At 48.6% G+C, this 16486-nt stretch overlaps 1 protein-coding gene across 4 annotated transcripts in view; it reads left to right on the top strand.

Moving 5' to 3' along the window:
• Positions 1–16486, top strand: part of arhgef12b (Rho guanine nucleotide exchange factor (GEF) 12b) — a 125839-nt gene that overhangs the window by 30996 nt on the left and 78357 nt on the right. For 3 of the 4 annotated variants that reach the window (XM_067970807.1, XM_067970805.1, XM_067970804.1), the window contains exons 2-6: positions 7708–7731; positions 11027–11115; positions 12903–12965; positions 15234–15332; positions 15566–15615. In XM_067970807.1, coding sequence (XP_067826908.1) covers positions 7708–7731; positions 11027–11115; positions 12903–12965; positions 15234–15332; positions 15566–15615 — 325 coding nt within the window. The remainder of the gene's footprint in view (positions 1–7707; positions 7732–11026; positions 11116–12902; positions 12966–15233; positions 15333–15565; positions 15616–16486) is intronic. The other variant, XM_067970806.1, reaches the window with a different exon arrangement.

The raw sequence follows: 16486 nt of genomic DNA, 5'->3' as shown, positions 1-16486 counted from the left end.
AGTACTGCTTTTGAATGGCATATGTCTGCGTTGGTTTAATTAACTGTTTGCTAAATACTCGGCCCCAGCCTGCCCAGATGGGTGCTGCAGTGGTGCAGATGTCAGCAAGTTGGTTTCCTCCCTCTCCCTGGATTAGTCTGAAGTAAGTTCAGGGCAGAGTCACAGCGAGTAGCAGCTTAGCCGGACTGTGCCCAGATTATTGTTCAACAATAGGAATCACACACTGCCTATCAACCTTACAATAATATTTCATTTAACTTTTGTGCAGAATTTTTTTGGACATTTTCTGAATGTTACTCCTTCAAAATACCAGGATAATATTCCAGGAAAAATGAGATCCGTGGGTCCATTTTCTGACTTCATGATTGAAAAGAAGTAATCGCTAAGAAAGATTGTAAACCTCCAACATAAGTAAAATGCTGTGGGCCGTGCGGTTTTATTTATGATTGATGCTGGACTGCGGGACTCGCTTGTACAGCTCTGGAGGTGTGGCCACATTAATCGCAGATTCTTCCCTTGGCCCTTGTTATCTGACCAACGCTCTGGGCCTGGCCATGTGCGCACGCAGACAGCACAAGCAGCTGCTCTCTGAATTTCTGTCCCTGCCTCAGTTTCCAGGTGTGTGTGTGTGTGTGTGTGTGTGTGTGTGTGTGTCGGGGGGCGGCACTGTGCGTGTCGTGTGCGTGTGGTATGCATGTGTGTGTGTCGGGGGCGGCTGTGTGTCTGCGTGTGTGTTGGGGAGGGGCGGCGGTGTGCGTGTGTGTGTGTTGGTGGGGCGGCTGTGTGTGTGCGTGTGTTGGGGAGTGGCGGCACTGTGCGTGTGGTGTGCATGTGTGTGTGTCGGGGGCGGCTGTGCGTGTGCGTGTGGTGTGCATGTGTGTGTGTCGGGGGTGGCTGTGCGTGTGGTGTGCGTGCGTGTGTGTCGGGGGCGGCTGTGCGTGTGTGTCGGGGGCGGCTGTGCGTGTGTGTGTGTCGGGGGTGGCTGTGCGTGTGCGTGTGGTGTGCGTGTGCGTGTCGGGGGCGGCTGTGCGTGTGTGTCGGGGGCGGCTGTGCGTGTGTGTCGGGGGCGGCTGTGCGTGTGTGTGTGTCGGGGGTAGCTGTGCGTGTGCGTGTGGTGTGCGTGTGCGTGTCGGGGGCGGCTGTGCGTGTGTGTCGGGGGCGGCTGTGCGTGTGTGTCGGGGGCGGCTGTGCGTGTGTGTCGGGGGCGGCTGTGCGTGTGTGTCGGGGGCGGCTGTGCGTGTGGTGTGCGTGTGTGTGTGTCGGGGGTGCGTGTGCATGTGGTGTGTGTGTGTCGGGGGCGGCTGTGCGTGTGTGTCGGGGGCGGCTGTGCGTGTGGTGTGCGTGTGTGTGTGTCGGGGGTGCGTGTGCATGTGGTGTGTGTGTGTCGGGGGCGGCTGTGTGTGTGGGGCACTGTGGGACGCGCTCTCCGCAGGATGTTAAACGGTCCATCCCTGTGAGTTGGATGCAGAGGGTGACCGGAGACCGATCCCTCACTCACCAGCAGGGCTTTGATGCAACTTTACAGTTGCAGCCAATAAGCAGAAACCATCAGCTGTGCCTCTGGGTCCCTCAGGCAGGTTATGTCAGTGTTGGGATCGCAATGGGCCGAACCCAGGTCAGTATGTAAGTGTGAGAGTAGGAATTGCCATTTTATTGAATTTCCTGATTGCACTGACTCTCACTGGGGTACGGGTCCCACAGGCACTGACTCTCACTGGGGTACGGGTCCCACAGGCACTGACTCTCACTGGGGTACGGGTCCCACAGGCACTGACTCTCACTGGGGTACGGGTCCCACAGGCACTGACTCTCACTGGGGTACGGGTCCCACACACACTGACTCTCACTGGGGTACGGGTCCCACACACACTGACTCTCACTGGGGTACGGGTCCCACACACACTGACTCTCACTGGGGTACGGGTCCCACACACACTGACTCTCACTGGGGTACGGGTCCCACACACACTGACTCTCACTGGGGTACGGGTCCCACACACACTGACTCTCACTGGGGTACGGGTCCCACACACACTGACTCTCACTGGGGTACGGGTCCCACAGACACTGACTCTCACTGGGGTACGGGTCCCACACACACTGACTCTCACTGGGGTACGGGTCCCACACACACTGACTCTCACTGGGGTACGGGTCCCACAGACACTGACTCTTGCTGACTTATGTTGGGATTCAGTTCTGCAAGCACTGACGTGTATCAGGGTACAAGTCCCTTGACTCGTGCTGGGGTAATGGGCACAGGTGGGTATTGGTGCCTGACCCCACACTGACCCCTGCTGGGAAGTACATGGTGATCGGGAGCAGGGCCTGGGACTGATTGTTAATCCAGGGATGCTCAGGCCTATTGCAGATGCCCTACTGTCAGATCAGTGGAGTGTGAACTGAGGGGCTGCAACCAGGGCATTTCTGCTCCATTGCACCTTCACTGATGAGGCCTGTGGGATCTCATTGTGCGACTTCCTGAGGCTTAGTCTCGGGACGTTTCTGTAAACTCCCCCAATCTCTGGTATCCATGTATTGACACCCATGAGGCCTCAGGCTTATAGAATCATAGAAGTTTACAACATGGAAACAGGCCCTTCGGCCCAACATGTCCATGTAGCCCAGTTTATGCCACTAAGCTAGTCCCAATTGCCTGCACTTGGCCCATATCCCTCTATACCCATCTTACCCATGTAACTGTCCAAATGCTTTTTAAAAGACAAAATTGTACCCGCCTCTACGACTGCCTCTGGCAGCTCGTTCCAGACACTCACCACCTTTTGAGTGAAAAATAATTGCCTCTCTGGACCCTTTTGTATCTCTCCCCTCTCACCTTAAATCTATGCCCCCTCGTTATAGACTCCCCTACCTTTGGGAAAAGATTTTGACTATCTACCTTATCTATGCCCCTCATTATTTTATAGACTTCTATAAGATCACCCCTTAACCTCCTACTCTCCAGGGAAAAAAGTCTCAGTCTATCCAACCTCGCCCTATAAGTCAAACCATCAAGTCCCGGTAGCATCCTAGTAAATCTTTTCTGCACTCTTTCTAGTTTAATAATATCCTTTCTATAATAGGGTGACCAGAACTGTACACAGTATTCCAAGTGTGGCCTCACCAATGCCCTGTACAACTTCAACAAGACATCCCAACTCCTGGATTCAATGTTCTGACCAATGAAACCAAGCATGCTGAATGCCTTCTTCACCACCCTATCCACCTGCGACTCCACTTTCAAGGAGCTTTGAACCTGTACTCCTAGATCTCTTTGTTCTATAACTCTCCCCAACGCCCTACCATTAACGGAGTAGGTCCTGGCCCGATTCGATCTACCAAAATGCATCACCTCACATTTATCTAAATTAAACTCCATCTGCCATTCATCGGCCCACTGGCCCAATTTATCAAGATCCCGTTGTAATCCTAGATAACCTTCTTCACTGTCCACAATGCCACCAATCTTGGTGTCATCTGCAAACTTACTAACCATGCCTCCTAAATTCTCATCCAAATCATTAATATAAATAACAAATAACAGCGGACCCAGCACCGATCCCTGAGGCACACCGCTGGACACAGGCATCCAGTTTGAAAAACAACCCTCCACAACCACCCTCTGTCTTCTGTTGTCAATCCAATTTTGTATCCAATTGGCTACCTCACCTTGGATCCCGTGAGATTTAACCTTATGTAACAACCTACCATGCGGTACCTTGTCAAAGGCTTTGCTGAAGTCCATGCAGACCACGTCTACTGCACAGCCCTCATCTATCTTCTTGGTTACCCCTTCAAAAAACTCAATCAAATTCGTGAGACATGATTTTCCTCTCACAAAACCATGCTGACTGTTCCTAATCAGTCCCTGCCTCTCCAAATGCCTATAGATCCTGTCCCTCAGAATACCCTCTAACAACTTACCCACTACAGATGTCAGGCTCACCGGTCTGTAGTTCCCAGGCTTTTCCCTGCCGCCCTTCTTAAACAAAGGCACAACATTTGCTACCCTCCAATCTTCAGGCACCTCGCCTGTAGCTGTCGATGATTCAAATATCTCTGTTAGGGGACCCGCAATTTCCTCCCTAACCTCCCATAACGTCCTGGGATACATTTCATCAGGTCCCGGAGATTTATCTACCTTGATGCGTGTTAAGACTTCCAGCACCTCCCTCTCTGTAATATGTACACTCCTCAAGACATCACTATTTATTTCCCCAAGTTCCCTAACATCCATGCCTTTCTCAACCGTAAATACCGATGTGAAATATTCATTTAGGATCTCACCCATCTCTTGTGGTTCCGCACATAGATGACCTTGTTGATCCTTAAGAGGCCCTACTCTCTCCCTAGTTACTCTTTTGCCCTTTATGTGTTTGTAGAAGCTCTTTGGATTCTCCTTTGCCTTATCTGCCAAAGCAATCCCATGTCCCCTTTTTGCCCTCCTGATTTCTCTCTTAACTCTACTCCGGCAATCTTTATACTCTTCAAGGGATCCACTTGATCCCAGCTGCCTATGCATGTCATGTGCCTCCTTCTTCTTTTTGACTAGGGCCTCAATCTCCCGAGTCATCCAAGGTTCCCTACTTCTACCAGCCTTGCCCTTCACTTTATAAGGAATGTGCTTACCCTGAACCCTGGTTAACACACTTTTGAAAGCCTCCCACTTACCAGACGTCCCTTTGCCTGCCAACAGACACTCCCAATCAACTTCTGAAAGTTCCTGTCTAATACCATCAAAATTGGCCTTTCCCCAATTTAGAATTTTAACTTTCGGGCCAGACCTATCATTCTCCATAGCTATCTTAAAACTAATGGAATTATGATCACTGGTCCCAAAGTGATCCCTCACTAACACTTCTGTCACCTGCCCTTCCTTATTTCCCAAGAGGAGGTCAAGTTTTGCCCCCTCTCTAGTCGGGCCATCCACATACTGAATGAGAAATTCCTCCTGAATACACTCAACAAATTTCTCTCCATCCAAGCCCCTAATGCTATGGCTGTCCCCGTCAATGTTGGGAAAGTTAAAGTCCCCTACTATTACCACCCTATTTTTCTTGCAGCTGTCTGTAATCTCCTTACATATTTGCTCCTCAATTTCCCGTTGACTATTTGGGGGTCTGTAGTACAATCCTATCAAAGTGATCTCTCCCTTCTTATTTTTCAGTTCTACCCATATAGACTCAGTGGGCGAACCCTCGGATATATCCCCTCTCACTACTGCCGTGATGTTCTCCCTAATCAAGAACGCAACTCCCCCTCCTCTCTTACCTCCTGCTCTATCTTTCCTATAGCATCTGTACCCTGGAACATTGAGCTGCCAGTCCTGCCCCTCCCTTAGCCGTGTTTCAGTAATAGCTATAACATCCCAGTCCCATGTACCCATCCATGCCCTGAGTTCATCTGCCTTGCCCATCAGACTTCTTGCATTGAAATAAATGCAGTTTAATCTACACTTCCCTTGGTCTTTGCCCTGCTTTCTCAGACCATCTGTCCGGTCATGTTTTGTACACTCTCCCTTACTGCCTTTTGTTTCTGTCACCACTTTACTTCCCACTGACTTCCTGCATCGGTCCCCATCCCCCTGCCACATTAGTTTAAACCCTCCCCAACAGCACTAGCAAACACTCCCCCTAGGACATTGGTTCCAGTCCTGCCCAGATGCAGACCGTCCAATTTGTACTGGTCCCACCTCCCCCAGAACCGGTTCCAATGGCCCAGGAATTTGAATCCCTCCCTCTTGCACCATCTCTCAAGCCACGTATTCATCCTAGCTATCCTGTCATTCCTACTCTGACTAGCCCGTGGCACTGGTAGCAATCCTGAGATTTCTACCTTTGAGGTCCTACTTTTTAGTTTAACTCCTAACTCCCTAAATTCAGCTTGTAGGACCTCATCCTGTTTTTTACCTATATGCACCACGACAACTGGCTGTTCACCCTCCCCCTCCAGAATGTCTTGCAGCCGCTCCGAGACATCCCTGACCCTTGCACCAGGGAGGCAACATACCATCCTGGAGTCTCGGTTGCGTCCGCAGAAACGCCTGTCTATTCCCCTTACAATCGAGTCCCCTATCACTATAGCTCTGCCACTCTTTTTCCTGCCCTCCTGTGCAGCAGAGCCAGCCACGGTGCCATGAACCTGGCCGCTGCCACCTTCCCCTGGTGAGCCATCTCCCCCAACAGTATCCAAAACTGTATACCTGTTTTGGAGGGAGATGACCGCAGGGGACCCCTGCACTGCCTTCCTACTCTTCCTCTGTCTGTTGGTCACCCATTCACTATCTCCCTCAGTAATTTTTATCTGTGGTGTGACCAACTCACTGAACGTGCTATCCACGACTTCCTCAGCATCGCGGATGCCCCAAAGTGAGTCCATCCGCAGCTCCAGAGCCGTCAAGCGGTCAAACAGTAGCTGCAGCTGGACACACTTCCCGCAGGTGAAGGAATCAGGGATACAGGAAGGAGCCCTGAATTCCCACATCCCACAAGAGGAACACGACACGGGTCTGGGATCTCCTGCCATGACTTAACCCTTAAGTTAGCTTAACAACAACTACAATGTTAAGAAAAAAAAGGAAAGAAAAACTACTTACCAGTCACCAGCCAATCACTTACCTGTTGGCTGTGACTTCGTGCCTCCAGCAGCTGCAGTAGCTCGATCCTCCTCCTCGTCAACTTGCTTGCCCTCCTCACAGTGCCTCCTTTTTTTTTGGTTAGGGGAGGAGGGAAACACAAGTGTAGTGTTTCGGATTTAACTGCTCCTCGACACCAGTTCTTCTGCTACCCACTGTTCTGTGGAGGTGACTGAGCCGACTTCTCCCAGAATGCCCCTCTGTCTCCTCTGCTGGATCATTAGGAAGAAAGTCTTACTACAATGGTACGGGGCTTTGGTGAGATCTCACCTGGAGTACTGCGTACAGTTTTGGTCTCCTTATCTAAGGAAGGATATACTTGCCTTGGAGGCGGTGCAATGAAGGTTCACTAGATTCATTCCTGGGATGAGAGGGTTGTCCTCGGAGGAGAGATTGAGTAGAATGGGCCTATACTCTCTGGAGTTTAGAAGAATGCGAGGTGATCTCATTGAAACATATTATTAGGGGGCTTGACAGGGTAGATGCTGAGAGGTTGTTTCCCCTGGCTGGAGAGTCTAGAACTAGGGGCATAGTTGCAGGATAAGGGGTCGGCCATTTAAGACTGAGATGTAGAGGAATTTCTTCACTCAGAGGGTTGTGAATCTTTGGAATTCTCTACCCTTGGGGTATGTGGTGCTCAGTCGTTGAGTATATTCAAGGCTGAGACTGATAGATTATGGACTCTAGGGGTATCAAGGGATATGGGGATCAGACAGGAAAGTGGAGGTGAGGTGGAAGATCAGCCATGATCTTATAGAATGGCAGAGCAGGCTTGAGGGGTCGTACGGCCTATGCTTGCTCCTATTTTTTATGTTCTTATTAGTGTTAGTAGCTGGTGACGGGAGCCTACAGTCTGCCTGTGTATGTAATGTGCGCTGAGGTAACGGAGGGGGAGAGCGCTCGCTCTGCTATCGCCTTGGGGTCCTTACCCCACAGTCTGTCCAAATCATGCGGGTAAGTGGTGCTGGGAAACATGCTGCCTGCTCGATAGTGGGATTGGGTTAATGGGATTGGTTTAATTGCTGTGTGAGCGCTCCTGGACTCTCTCTAACTCCGGCTTTGCTTTATTCCAGGTTTCCCATCAGAAGACTTCCCAGGTAAGAACGGGTGGGAGTGATTGGTCATCTGACACTGTCCAGGCAACAATTATGAGGCTTAAGAACTTGTTCATATAATTAGTGTTCTACCTGATACTTAGCAAATAGCCACATGGGAATATGATGTCATGGCGATAACGGAGACCTGGCTCAAAAAAGGGCAGGATTGGGTACTAAATATTCCTGGATACAAGGTGTTCAGGAAAAATAGGGAAGGAAAGAAAGGAGGGGGTGTGTGGCAATATTGATTAAGGAGAATATTGCAGTGCTGGAGAGAGAGGATGTCCTGGAGGGGTCAAGGACAGAATCTATTTGGTTAGAGTTAAGAAACAATAGAGATGCCATTACACTACTGGGTGTATTCTATAGGCCACCAACTAGTGGGAAGGATATAGAGGAGCAAATTTGCAGGGAAATTACAGAGAGGTGCAAAAGTCATAGAGTAGTGATAACAGAGGACTTCAACTATCCGAATATAGACTGGGATAGTAATAATACAAGGGGCAAAGAGGGGGAGGAATTTCTGAAATATGTTCGGGATAACTTTCTTGACCAGTACATTTCCGGCCCAAGGAGGAAGGAGGCATTGCTGGACTTGGTTCTAGGGAATGAGGCGGGCCAAGTGGAGCAAGTGTCAGTGGGAAAGCATTCAGGAAGCAGCGATCATAGTATCATAAGGTTTACAATAGCTATGGAAAAGGACACTGACCACTCTAAAGTAAAAATACTCAATTGGAGGAGGTCCAATTTCAGTGGAATGAGAACAGATCTGGTCCGGGTAAATTGGAATCAAAGTGGCAGGTAAAACTGTAATTGAACAGTGGGCAGTCTTTAAAGAGGAGATGGTTCGGGTACAGTCTAGGGACATTCCCACGAGGCAGAAAGGGCAATTAAAGCCAGAGCTCCCTGGATGACAAAAGAGATAGTGAGTAAGGTGAAACGGAAAAAAGGGGCATATGACAGATGTCAGGTTGATAACACAAATGAGAACCAGGCAGAATATAGAAAGTTGAGAGGGGAAGTGAAAAAGGAAATAAGAGGGGCAAAGAGAGAGTCTGAGAATAGACTGGCGGACAACATAAAAGGGAATCCAAAAGTCTTCTATAGACCTGTAAACAGTAAACGGGTAGTAAGAGGAGGGGTGGGGCCGATTAGGGATCATAAAGGAGATCTACTCAAGGAGGAAGAGGGCATGGCCGAGGTACTAAATGAGTACTTTGCATCTGTCTTTACCAAGGAAGAAGATGCTGCCAGAGTCTCAATAAAGGGAGATATAGTTGAGATACTGGATGGGCTAAAAATTTATAAAGAAGATGTACTTGAAAGGCTAGCTGTACTTAAAGTAGATAAGTCATCCGGTCCGGATGGGATGCATCCTAGGTTGATGAGGGAAGTAAGGGTGGAAATTGTGGAGGTACTGGCCATAATCTTCCATACGGGGGGTGGTGCCAGAGAACTGGAGAATTGCAAATGTTACACCCTTGTTCAAAAAAGGGTGTAAGGATAAACCCAGCAACTATAGGCCAGTCAGTTTAACCTTAGTGGTGGGGAAACCTTTAGAAACAATAATCTGGGACAGAATTAACAGTCACTTGGACGAGGGTGGATTGATTAGGGAAAGCCAGCACGGATTTGTTAAAGGCAAATCATGTTTAACTAACCTGGTAGAGTTTTTTGATGAGGTAACAGAGAGGGTCGATGAGGGCAATGTAGTTGATGTGGTGTATATTGGCTTTCAAAAGGTGTTTGATAAAGTGCCGTGTGGTAGGCTTATCATCAAGATTGCGGCCCATGGAATAAAGGGGGCAGTAGCAGCATGGATACAGAATTGGCTAAGGGACAGGAAAGAGAGAGTAGTGGTGAACGGTTGTTTTTTGGACTGGAGGGAGGTGTACAGTGGTGTTCCCCAGGGTCGGTGCTGGGACCACTGCTTTTCTTGATATATATTAATGACTTGGGCTTGGGTGTACAGGACACAATTACAAAATTTGCAGATGACACAAAACTTGGAAGGGTAGTGAACAGTGAGGAGGATAGTGATAGACTTCAAGAGGATATAGATAGGCTGGTGGAATGGGCGGACACGTGGCAGATGAAATTTAATGCAGAATAATGCAAAGCGATACATTTCGGTAGGAAGAATGAGGAGAGGCAAAATAAACTAGAGGGCACAACTCTAAAATGGGTGCAGGAGCAGAGAGATCTGGGAGTATATGTACACAAATCGTTGAAGGTGGCAGGGCAGGTTGAGAAAGCAGTTAATAAAGCATATGGGATCCTGGGCTTTATAAATAGAGGCATAGAATACAAAAGTATGGAAGTCATGATGAACCTTTATAAAACACTGGTTCGGCCACAGCTGGAGTATTGTGTCCAGTTCTGGGCACCGCACTTTAGGAAAGATGTGAAGGCCATAGAGAGGGTGCAGAAAAGATTTACTAGAATGATTCCAGGGATGAGGGACTTTAGTTACATGGATAGACTGGAGAAGCTGGGATTGTTCTCCTTGGAACAGAGAAGGTTGAGAGGAGATTTGATCGAGGTATTCAAAATCATGAAGGGTCCAGACAGAGTAGATAGAGAGAAACTGTTCCCATTGGCAGAAGGGTCAAGAACCAGAGGACATAGATTTAAGGTGATTGGCAAAAGAACCAAAAGTGACATGAGGAAAACTTTTTTACACAGCGAGTGGTTAGGATCTGGAATGCACTGCCCGAGGGGTTGGTGGAGGCAGATTCAATCATGGCCTTCAAAAGGGAACTGGATAAATACTTGAAAGGAAAACATTTGCAGGGCTACAGGGATAGGACGGGGAGTGGGACTAGCCGGATTGCTCTTGCATAGAGCTGGCACAGAGTTGATGGACTGAATGGCCTCCTTCCGTGCTGAAACCTTTCTATAATTCTACGATTAAGGAGGTTTGTGGCTAATCTGAGAGCATCAGTGGCGTTGTACACGGGCCCTGCCCCAGTGCCGCTCCCTGCTCGGTTCCCAACCCTCGACTCTGGGCCTCCTGCCTGCAGCGTGGCATTGCTCTGTTGGGAGGCTAGAGTGCGGGGGGCATGCGAGGGGTCATGCGAGGGTGAATGAGGGGGTGCGGGGGCGCAGGGGAGTGTGTGCCGTGTGAGGAGGTGTGGAGGGTGCAGCGGATTTCACTGTACAAAGGGAGGACGGGCAGTGTATATTATGGAACAGAAGGTGGAGCGAGTTATATATCTGCAACGAGTGGGAGTAGCTGTGTCATCTGTCTGGGCTGTGATCGGATTCTCAGGGAGCGAGCTGTTCTCTGTTACAGGCAAGGAAGCGTGCTGAATAAGGACCTGTCACCCGATAAAAAACATGACAAGAACTCGGAGAAACCTCTGTACGAGTTTGACCCGACAGGTAAGACACATCTGGGGACGTATGCCCCACCTTCTGCTCCCTGCCTTTGAACGATCGGGAATTGGTCACCAACTAGTGAGCAGTTTGAACGATGGTGAAACATGTAGGTCACAAGCTCGTATCATTGAATTGTGCCTCATTCCTCGAGCAGGTTTTTGAGTTTGGTGCTGATGGTTTTACTGTAAGTTGTGGCTGTACTTTGCCTGAATGCTCACCCTCAGTAGATTCAGCCGTCACTCACACTTTCATTGGGGTTTTCAGGAGGAGTGAGGCGCAGACCTCACGGTGCCTCACTGCTCCACTGCTTTGGTGCTCAGTGTGAAAGTTGTGGCTGAGAAGTGTGCAGAGATTTCAGTACTGATCATTTCTCAGCAAACGCCTCCGAGCCCTGCCATGTTTGGATGCTGCAGTGTTGGAGGGATTTGTGTCATTCTTTAATCGGATGTGTGTGTAACCTCCCGAACCCCCGTCTCATTACAGAACCAGCTCCTGATACACAAAGTAAGTGAGATTCTCTGTTTCCAGGCTCAGGGTACAGAGAGCATCTTCTCTCTCACTAGGACAGTGGGGAGATGTGCAGTATGGAAGCACAACACAGAATCACACTCAGTCCTGATGCACTCTGTTTCCTTTAGCAGGGCAGCAACAAATCTAGTCCAAAGTGATGTGAGTTTGGTAAAACGATGTATCGGGATTGTGGCGGGGATTCGGGATTGTGGCGGGGATTCGGGATTGTGGCGGGGATTCGGGATTGTGGCGGGGATTCGGGATTGTGGCGGGGATTCGGGATTGTGGCCGGGATAATATCTCAGATCCTTCCGCTACTGCACAGCTTTTGACTGAGTTCCATGATCTTACATGGCAGAGAAGGGATTTTAGTGGCAAGTTGGAATTGATCATAACTTGGTCCGTAGATCCACGGAGTTTTACTGAGGCAGGTGGGCTGCAGGTGCACAGGAAGGAGTCACGTAGATGGCTTTTGCCTCATCATTTTAGTACATTGGGCAGAATGTGTGAGAGCGTCTGTTTAGCTGACTGAGAGACAGACTGAAGAGAGTTAACAACAAAGATATCGAGAACTATCTGATCTGCTCTTACCCCCACAGTTTGAGATGTGAATATTTGAAATCCATGATAAAATCAACATTTCCCCAAATGAAAGTTTAATTGTTGGAGTGGGGAGCAGAGTCTCAACAGATGGGTGATGACCACGGGCAGTCCTGCAGATTGGTCTGTCACTGCTCGGCGTTTAACTGGTTTTATTGGTGTTTGTGACTGAGCTGTCTGGTGCTAGGTTTATTCTCTGGTAATCCCAGGGCTACATTTCGTGGTTAGCTTATTCTGACAAACCTGCAGATAGCCACAATGTGAAACTCTGGTTTAACTCTGGCATCTGCAGCAAGCTGTCACCCGCTTGCAGTTACAGTGTCAGTCACTGAACCTTGCCTGTACAAACCTGTCTGCCTGACGTGCCCCGAGTGACGGAATGCCAGTCTCCTGTGTTGCATGTGGGCATCGATGTGATAACAGCACTGCCAGCTTTTTGTTAAAATAATTGTCTTTTTTGATTTTTAACCCCTCATGTTGCACATTAACCCAATTATCTCACAGTTTCTCTGGTATACTGTGTACACGTCTGTATGAAACTGTTTGTATCTGTGTGCCTTTATGTTGATGTGGTGTGTGTGTCTCTGTAAAACACTGTATCTGTGAGACATGCTGTGTCTCTACATGTTTCCATACCCCTCTCTCTCTCTCTCTCTTTATTTTTTTCTGCTGTTATGCAGAGAGCTCGTCCAAACAAAAGAAGCCCAGGTTCAGTTCCGATGAGAGTAAACACGAGTCCTATGGTAAGCTGTGTGGCAGCCTGAGCTTCACTGGCTGGTAGCTTGCTTGGTGTACGCTGACTGACTCTGTGCCTTGTGTCCACAGTGTGCAAGTGTTGTGTGGGAAGCTGCTTTGCATTTTGTTGCTGCTTAGGCTGAAGGGCTTTCTTTGCCCGTGTCACTCCCCCGCTGTGCCGGTGCCCAGCAGTGCCTTGGCCCTGTGTTCCAGACATAGTACAGTCCTCGTCCAAATCTGCCTCTGATGGGGCCTTCAACCCAGGCTGTAAACTTTAATATAACATTAAGCCACTGAGCAAAAAACCCCGTTTGTATCAGATAACATCTCGCAACTTAAAGCTAAAACATTTTCACAGTTGCTTTAAACCCCGTCCCAGTGTGTAAACCCCGTCCCAGTGTGTAAACCCCGTCCCAGTGTGCTTCTGACAACACTCTGGTGCTTATACTTGTGTGACTGTGTGCTTTCCCCGCGAGCCCCTCTCTGCCCTCAGTGCCTCAGCACTCCGCCATCGTGCCCCCACTCTGTAAAATTCTCCCTGAACCTCTCTGTAATACATCCCCACCATGAAACCAGCTGTGCTATGCTCACCTCCCCAATTGCTGCCTGCTCAGTCTGGGCGCTACCTTGGGATGTTTTGCTGCCTTAAAGGGACTGTATAATGTGAGTTGATGTTTGTGGATTTCATCACAAGATAATAGACAGCCCTAGATACCATTCTCTTCTGATCCAGCATCTTATTGGAAGCTGTAATTCCATTTTTAAACTTTGGTTTGCTGCTGATTCTGCTCGCGGCAGTCGGCCTGTCCCCATGCCTGGCTTGTTGGGATGTTGAGACCCCAAATTCATCTAATGGATTAGGTTTTTCTGCACCACAAACATATCCTGGGGTGTGATGGTGCAAGTGTTCGGCTGGTGTCAATATCCATACTGTCTCATTGGCAGCTTATACATTTCGATTCAGAACCTTCTAGAAGACAAGTAAAGAGTCCATCAGTTGGGTGGAACTTGTTTTAAACTTGCGGGTTCCTCTGAGTTTTACCTGAATGCTGCTGATTTCTATCTGTTGAGCCTCAGTTACAGATTCAGAGGATATCAGAAATGCTGTATCCTCGCTCCCTGCGATAGTGTAAATCAGGCGAAAGCAAAACCACGGCCCGTTTTACATCTCTCCCTATTTTTGTTTCTATTGAAGTCGACGGAAATCGATGCGCTATCACCCATTATACACTATCGCACAAAGTCAAAATTAGCCCAATGTTTCCTCACTATTGTGCGAGTGATAGTAAGTGTGAGGCAGTACTGGAGCATCTGGTGTAGCTGTGAGACTGTGAATGAGGGGGTTCAGGTCGATGAGTTATATGATTTAATATTTAGATGGCACCTCTGCCTACTTTTTTCTTCCAAATGCAGAAAATGATTGAAGTTCCTGTTCTGTTATTGATAAACATCTCCCGCTCTTCACACTCACCGACTGACACTGACACACAAGAGATTTTCTGATCTCTGCTGTTTATAGTGAGGGAAACCAAACCTGGCCCACAGCAGGTGATTGAGAGGCTTTGGGTTGTCGCACCTGTCCCCGGAATTAGTCGGGTAATGGGCTGCATTCTGAACATGTCGCTGGTCCGCGTCCACTGGGAAGTTAATTGTGAAATAGCTGTGAACTCAGATTGCCTGTGAAACACTCGCTGTGCTGTCTGTGTTCACTATCGCTGAGCTGTCCTTGTTCACACTCGTTGTGCTGTCCATACCATCACACTTGCTGAGTTGCCTTTGTTCACATTTGCTGTACTATCCCTACTGTCACTCTCACTGTGCTGTCTGTATTCACACTCGCTGTGCTGTCTGTATTCACACTCGCTGTGCTGTCTGTATTCACACTCGCTGTGCTGTCTGTATTCACACTCGCTGTGCAGTGGGTAATTGTAGGCCTGTAATGAGATTGGACATGAATCGTTGTTGCTCAATCGCAATAATGAGGAGAGTCGTGTTATTGGTCGGAGAATAAATTGAATTTGTTCAAGTAACTCTTCGGCCGCGGTGGGGAGGGAGGTGCGGTTCCTGGTATTGTGGGGTGGGGTTTGTTCCTTCGCAGTCATTGGGTGATTGGCTCCCCCCCCCATCCTCTACCCCCCGGGACCAGGACCCCCGACCCCTCTACACCGTCCCCCACCTCCATATCCCCCTTCCTCTCCCTTTCCCTTAACGTGTGAATATTTCAGGAAGTTACTCACTGATTTCACTTGTTTTCTGCTCTGTCCCCTTGTAACCAGGTCTTGTTCAGCGCTGTGTCATAATCCAGAGAGATGAGAATGGATTCGGGCTGACGGTCAGTGGTGATAATCCTGTGTTTGTCCAGTCGGTCAAAGAGGGTAATTCTGCACCAACTACACACTTTGGAAAACATTCTCTACTGTTTATTCGGAGGCGATATTCTGTCTAATGTAAAAGTAATACATTCCCTCCTAATCTATACAATTATATCTTCAGTAAAATGAAGCCAACAGCTTGAAGTAGATTTAGTGTGAAACAGAATGGAGTGTGTTTGCTCCTGTTCAGATTGTGCTGATTCTGGTTCTAACTCTCCGTCTATTTGCCTGTTTAGATGGGGCAGCCGTGCGAGCAGGAGTGCAGCAAGGAGACAGAATCATTAAGGTGAGATCGATCATTTGTCCCATTCCAACCGCTCCCAGGTAGAATGATTACCGTTGAGAGTGAGCAAGATGAGCGTCAGTGGCAGCTAATGGTTCCCAGGAGCTGAGTTTGGGATCCGACACTCAGGAACACTGAGTGTTCACACAACCTGGAGCAGATTGCTTTGCTGTCATGTTGGTCTGTGGTCTGAATCCCCCATTCCATAATGTTTATGTAAGCTCAGGAGTTCAGTTAAGATGGGGCCATAACTTTCTACACCTGCCTTTCAAATACACCTGGTTTAAATGTGCTTTTATTTTCTCCCCCCCACCCTCTCAAGTACGTCTGCCACACCATCGCTTTCTCACTGACACTTACGCTCGCTCGGTCTGTCTGTCTGTCTCGCCCGCCCCGTCAGTCGCTCCCCCGCCCCACCATTAGTGCGGTGCCCAGAACTGGACACAATACTCCAGTTGTGGCCGAACCAGTGTTTTATAAAGGTTCATCATGACTTCCTTGCTTTGGTACTCTACGCCTCTATTTATAAAACCCAGGATCCCGTCTGCTTTTTTAACCACTTTCTCAACCTACCCTGCCACCTTCAACTATACATGCACATATACCCCCAGATCTCTCTGTTCCTCCACCCCTTTTAGAATTGTGTCCTCTAGTTTATATTGCCTCTCCTCATTTTTCCTACTGAAATGTATCACCATGTACACATATCGTTGAAGGTGGCAGGGCAGGTTGAGAAAGTGGTAAAAAAAGCATACGGGATCCTGGGCTTTATAAATAGAGGCATAGAGTACAAAAGTAAGGAAGTCATGATGAACCTTTATAAAACAATGATTCGGCCACAGCTGGAGTATTGTGTCCAGTTCTGGGCACCGCA

The sequence above is a fragment of the Heptranchias perlo genome, chromosome 33, assembly GCF_035084215.1.
Source record: "Heptranchias perlo isolate sHepPer1 chromosome 33, sHepPer1.hap1, whole genome shotgun sequence".
Lineage (NCBI taxonomy): Eukaryota > Metazoa > Chordata > Chondrichthyes > Hexanchiformes > Hexanchidae > Heptranchias > Heptranchias perlo.
The sequence above is the reverse complement of the archived record's forward strand: the minus strand, read 5'-3'. Positions and strand labels throughout refer to the sequence as shown.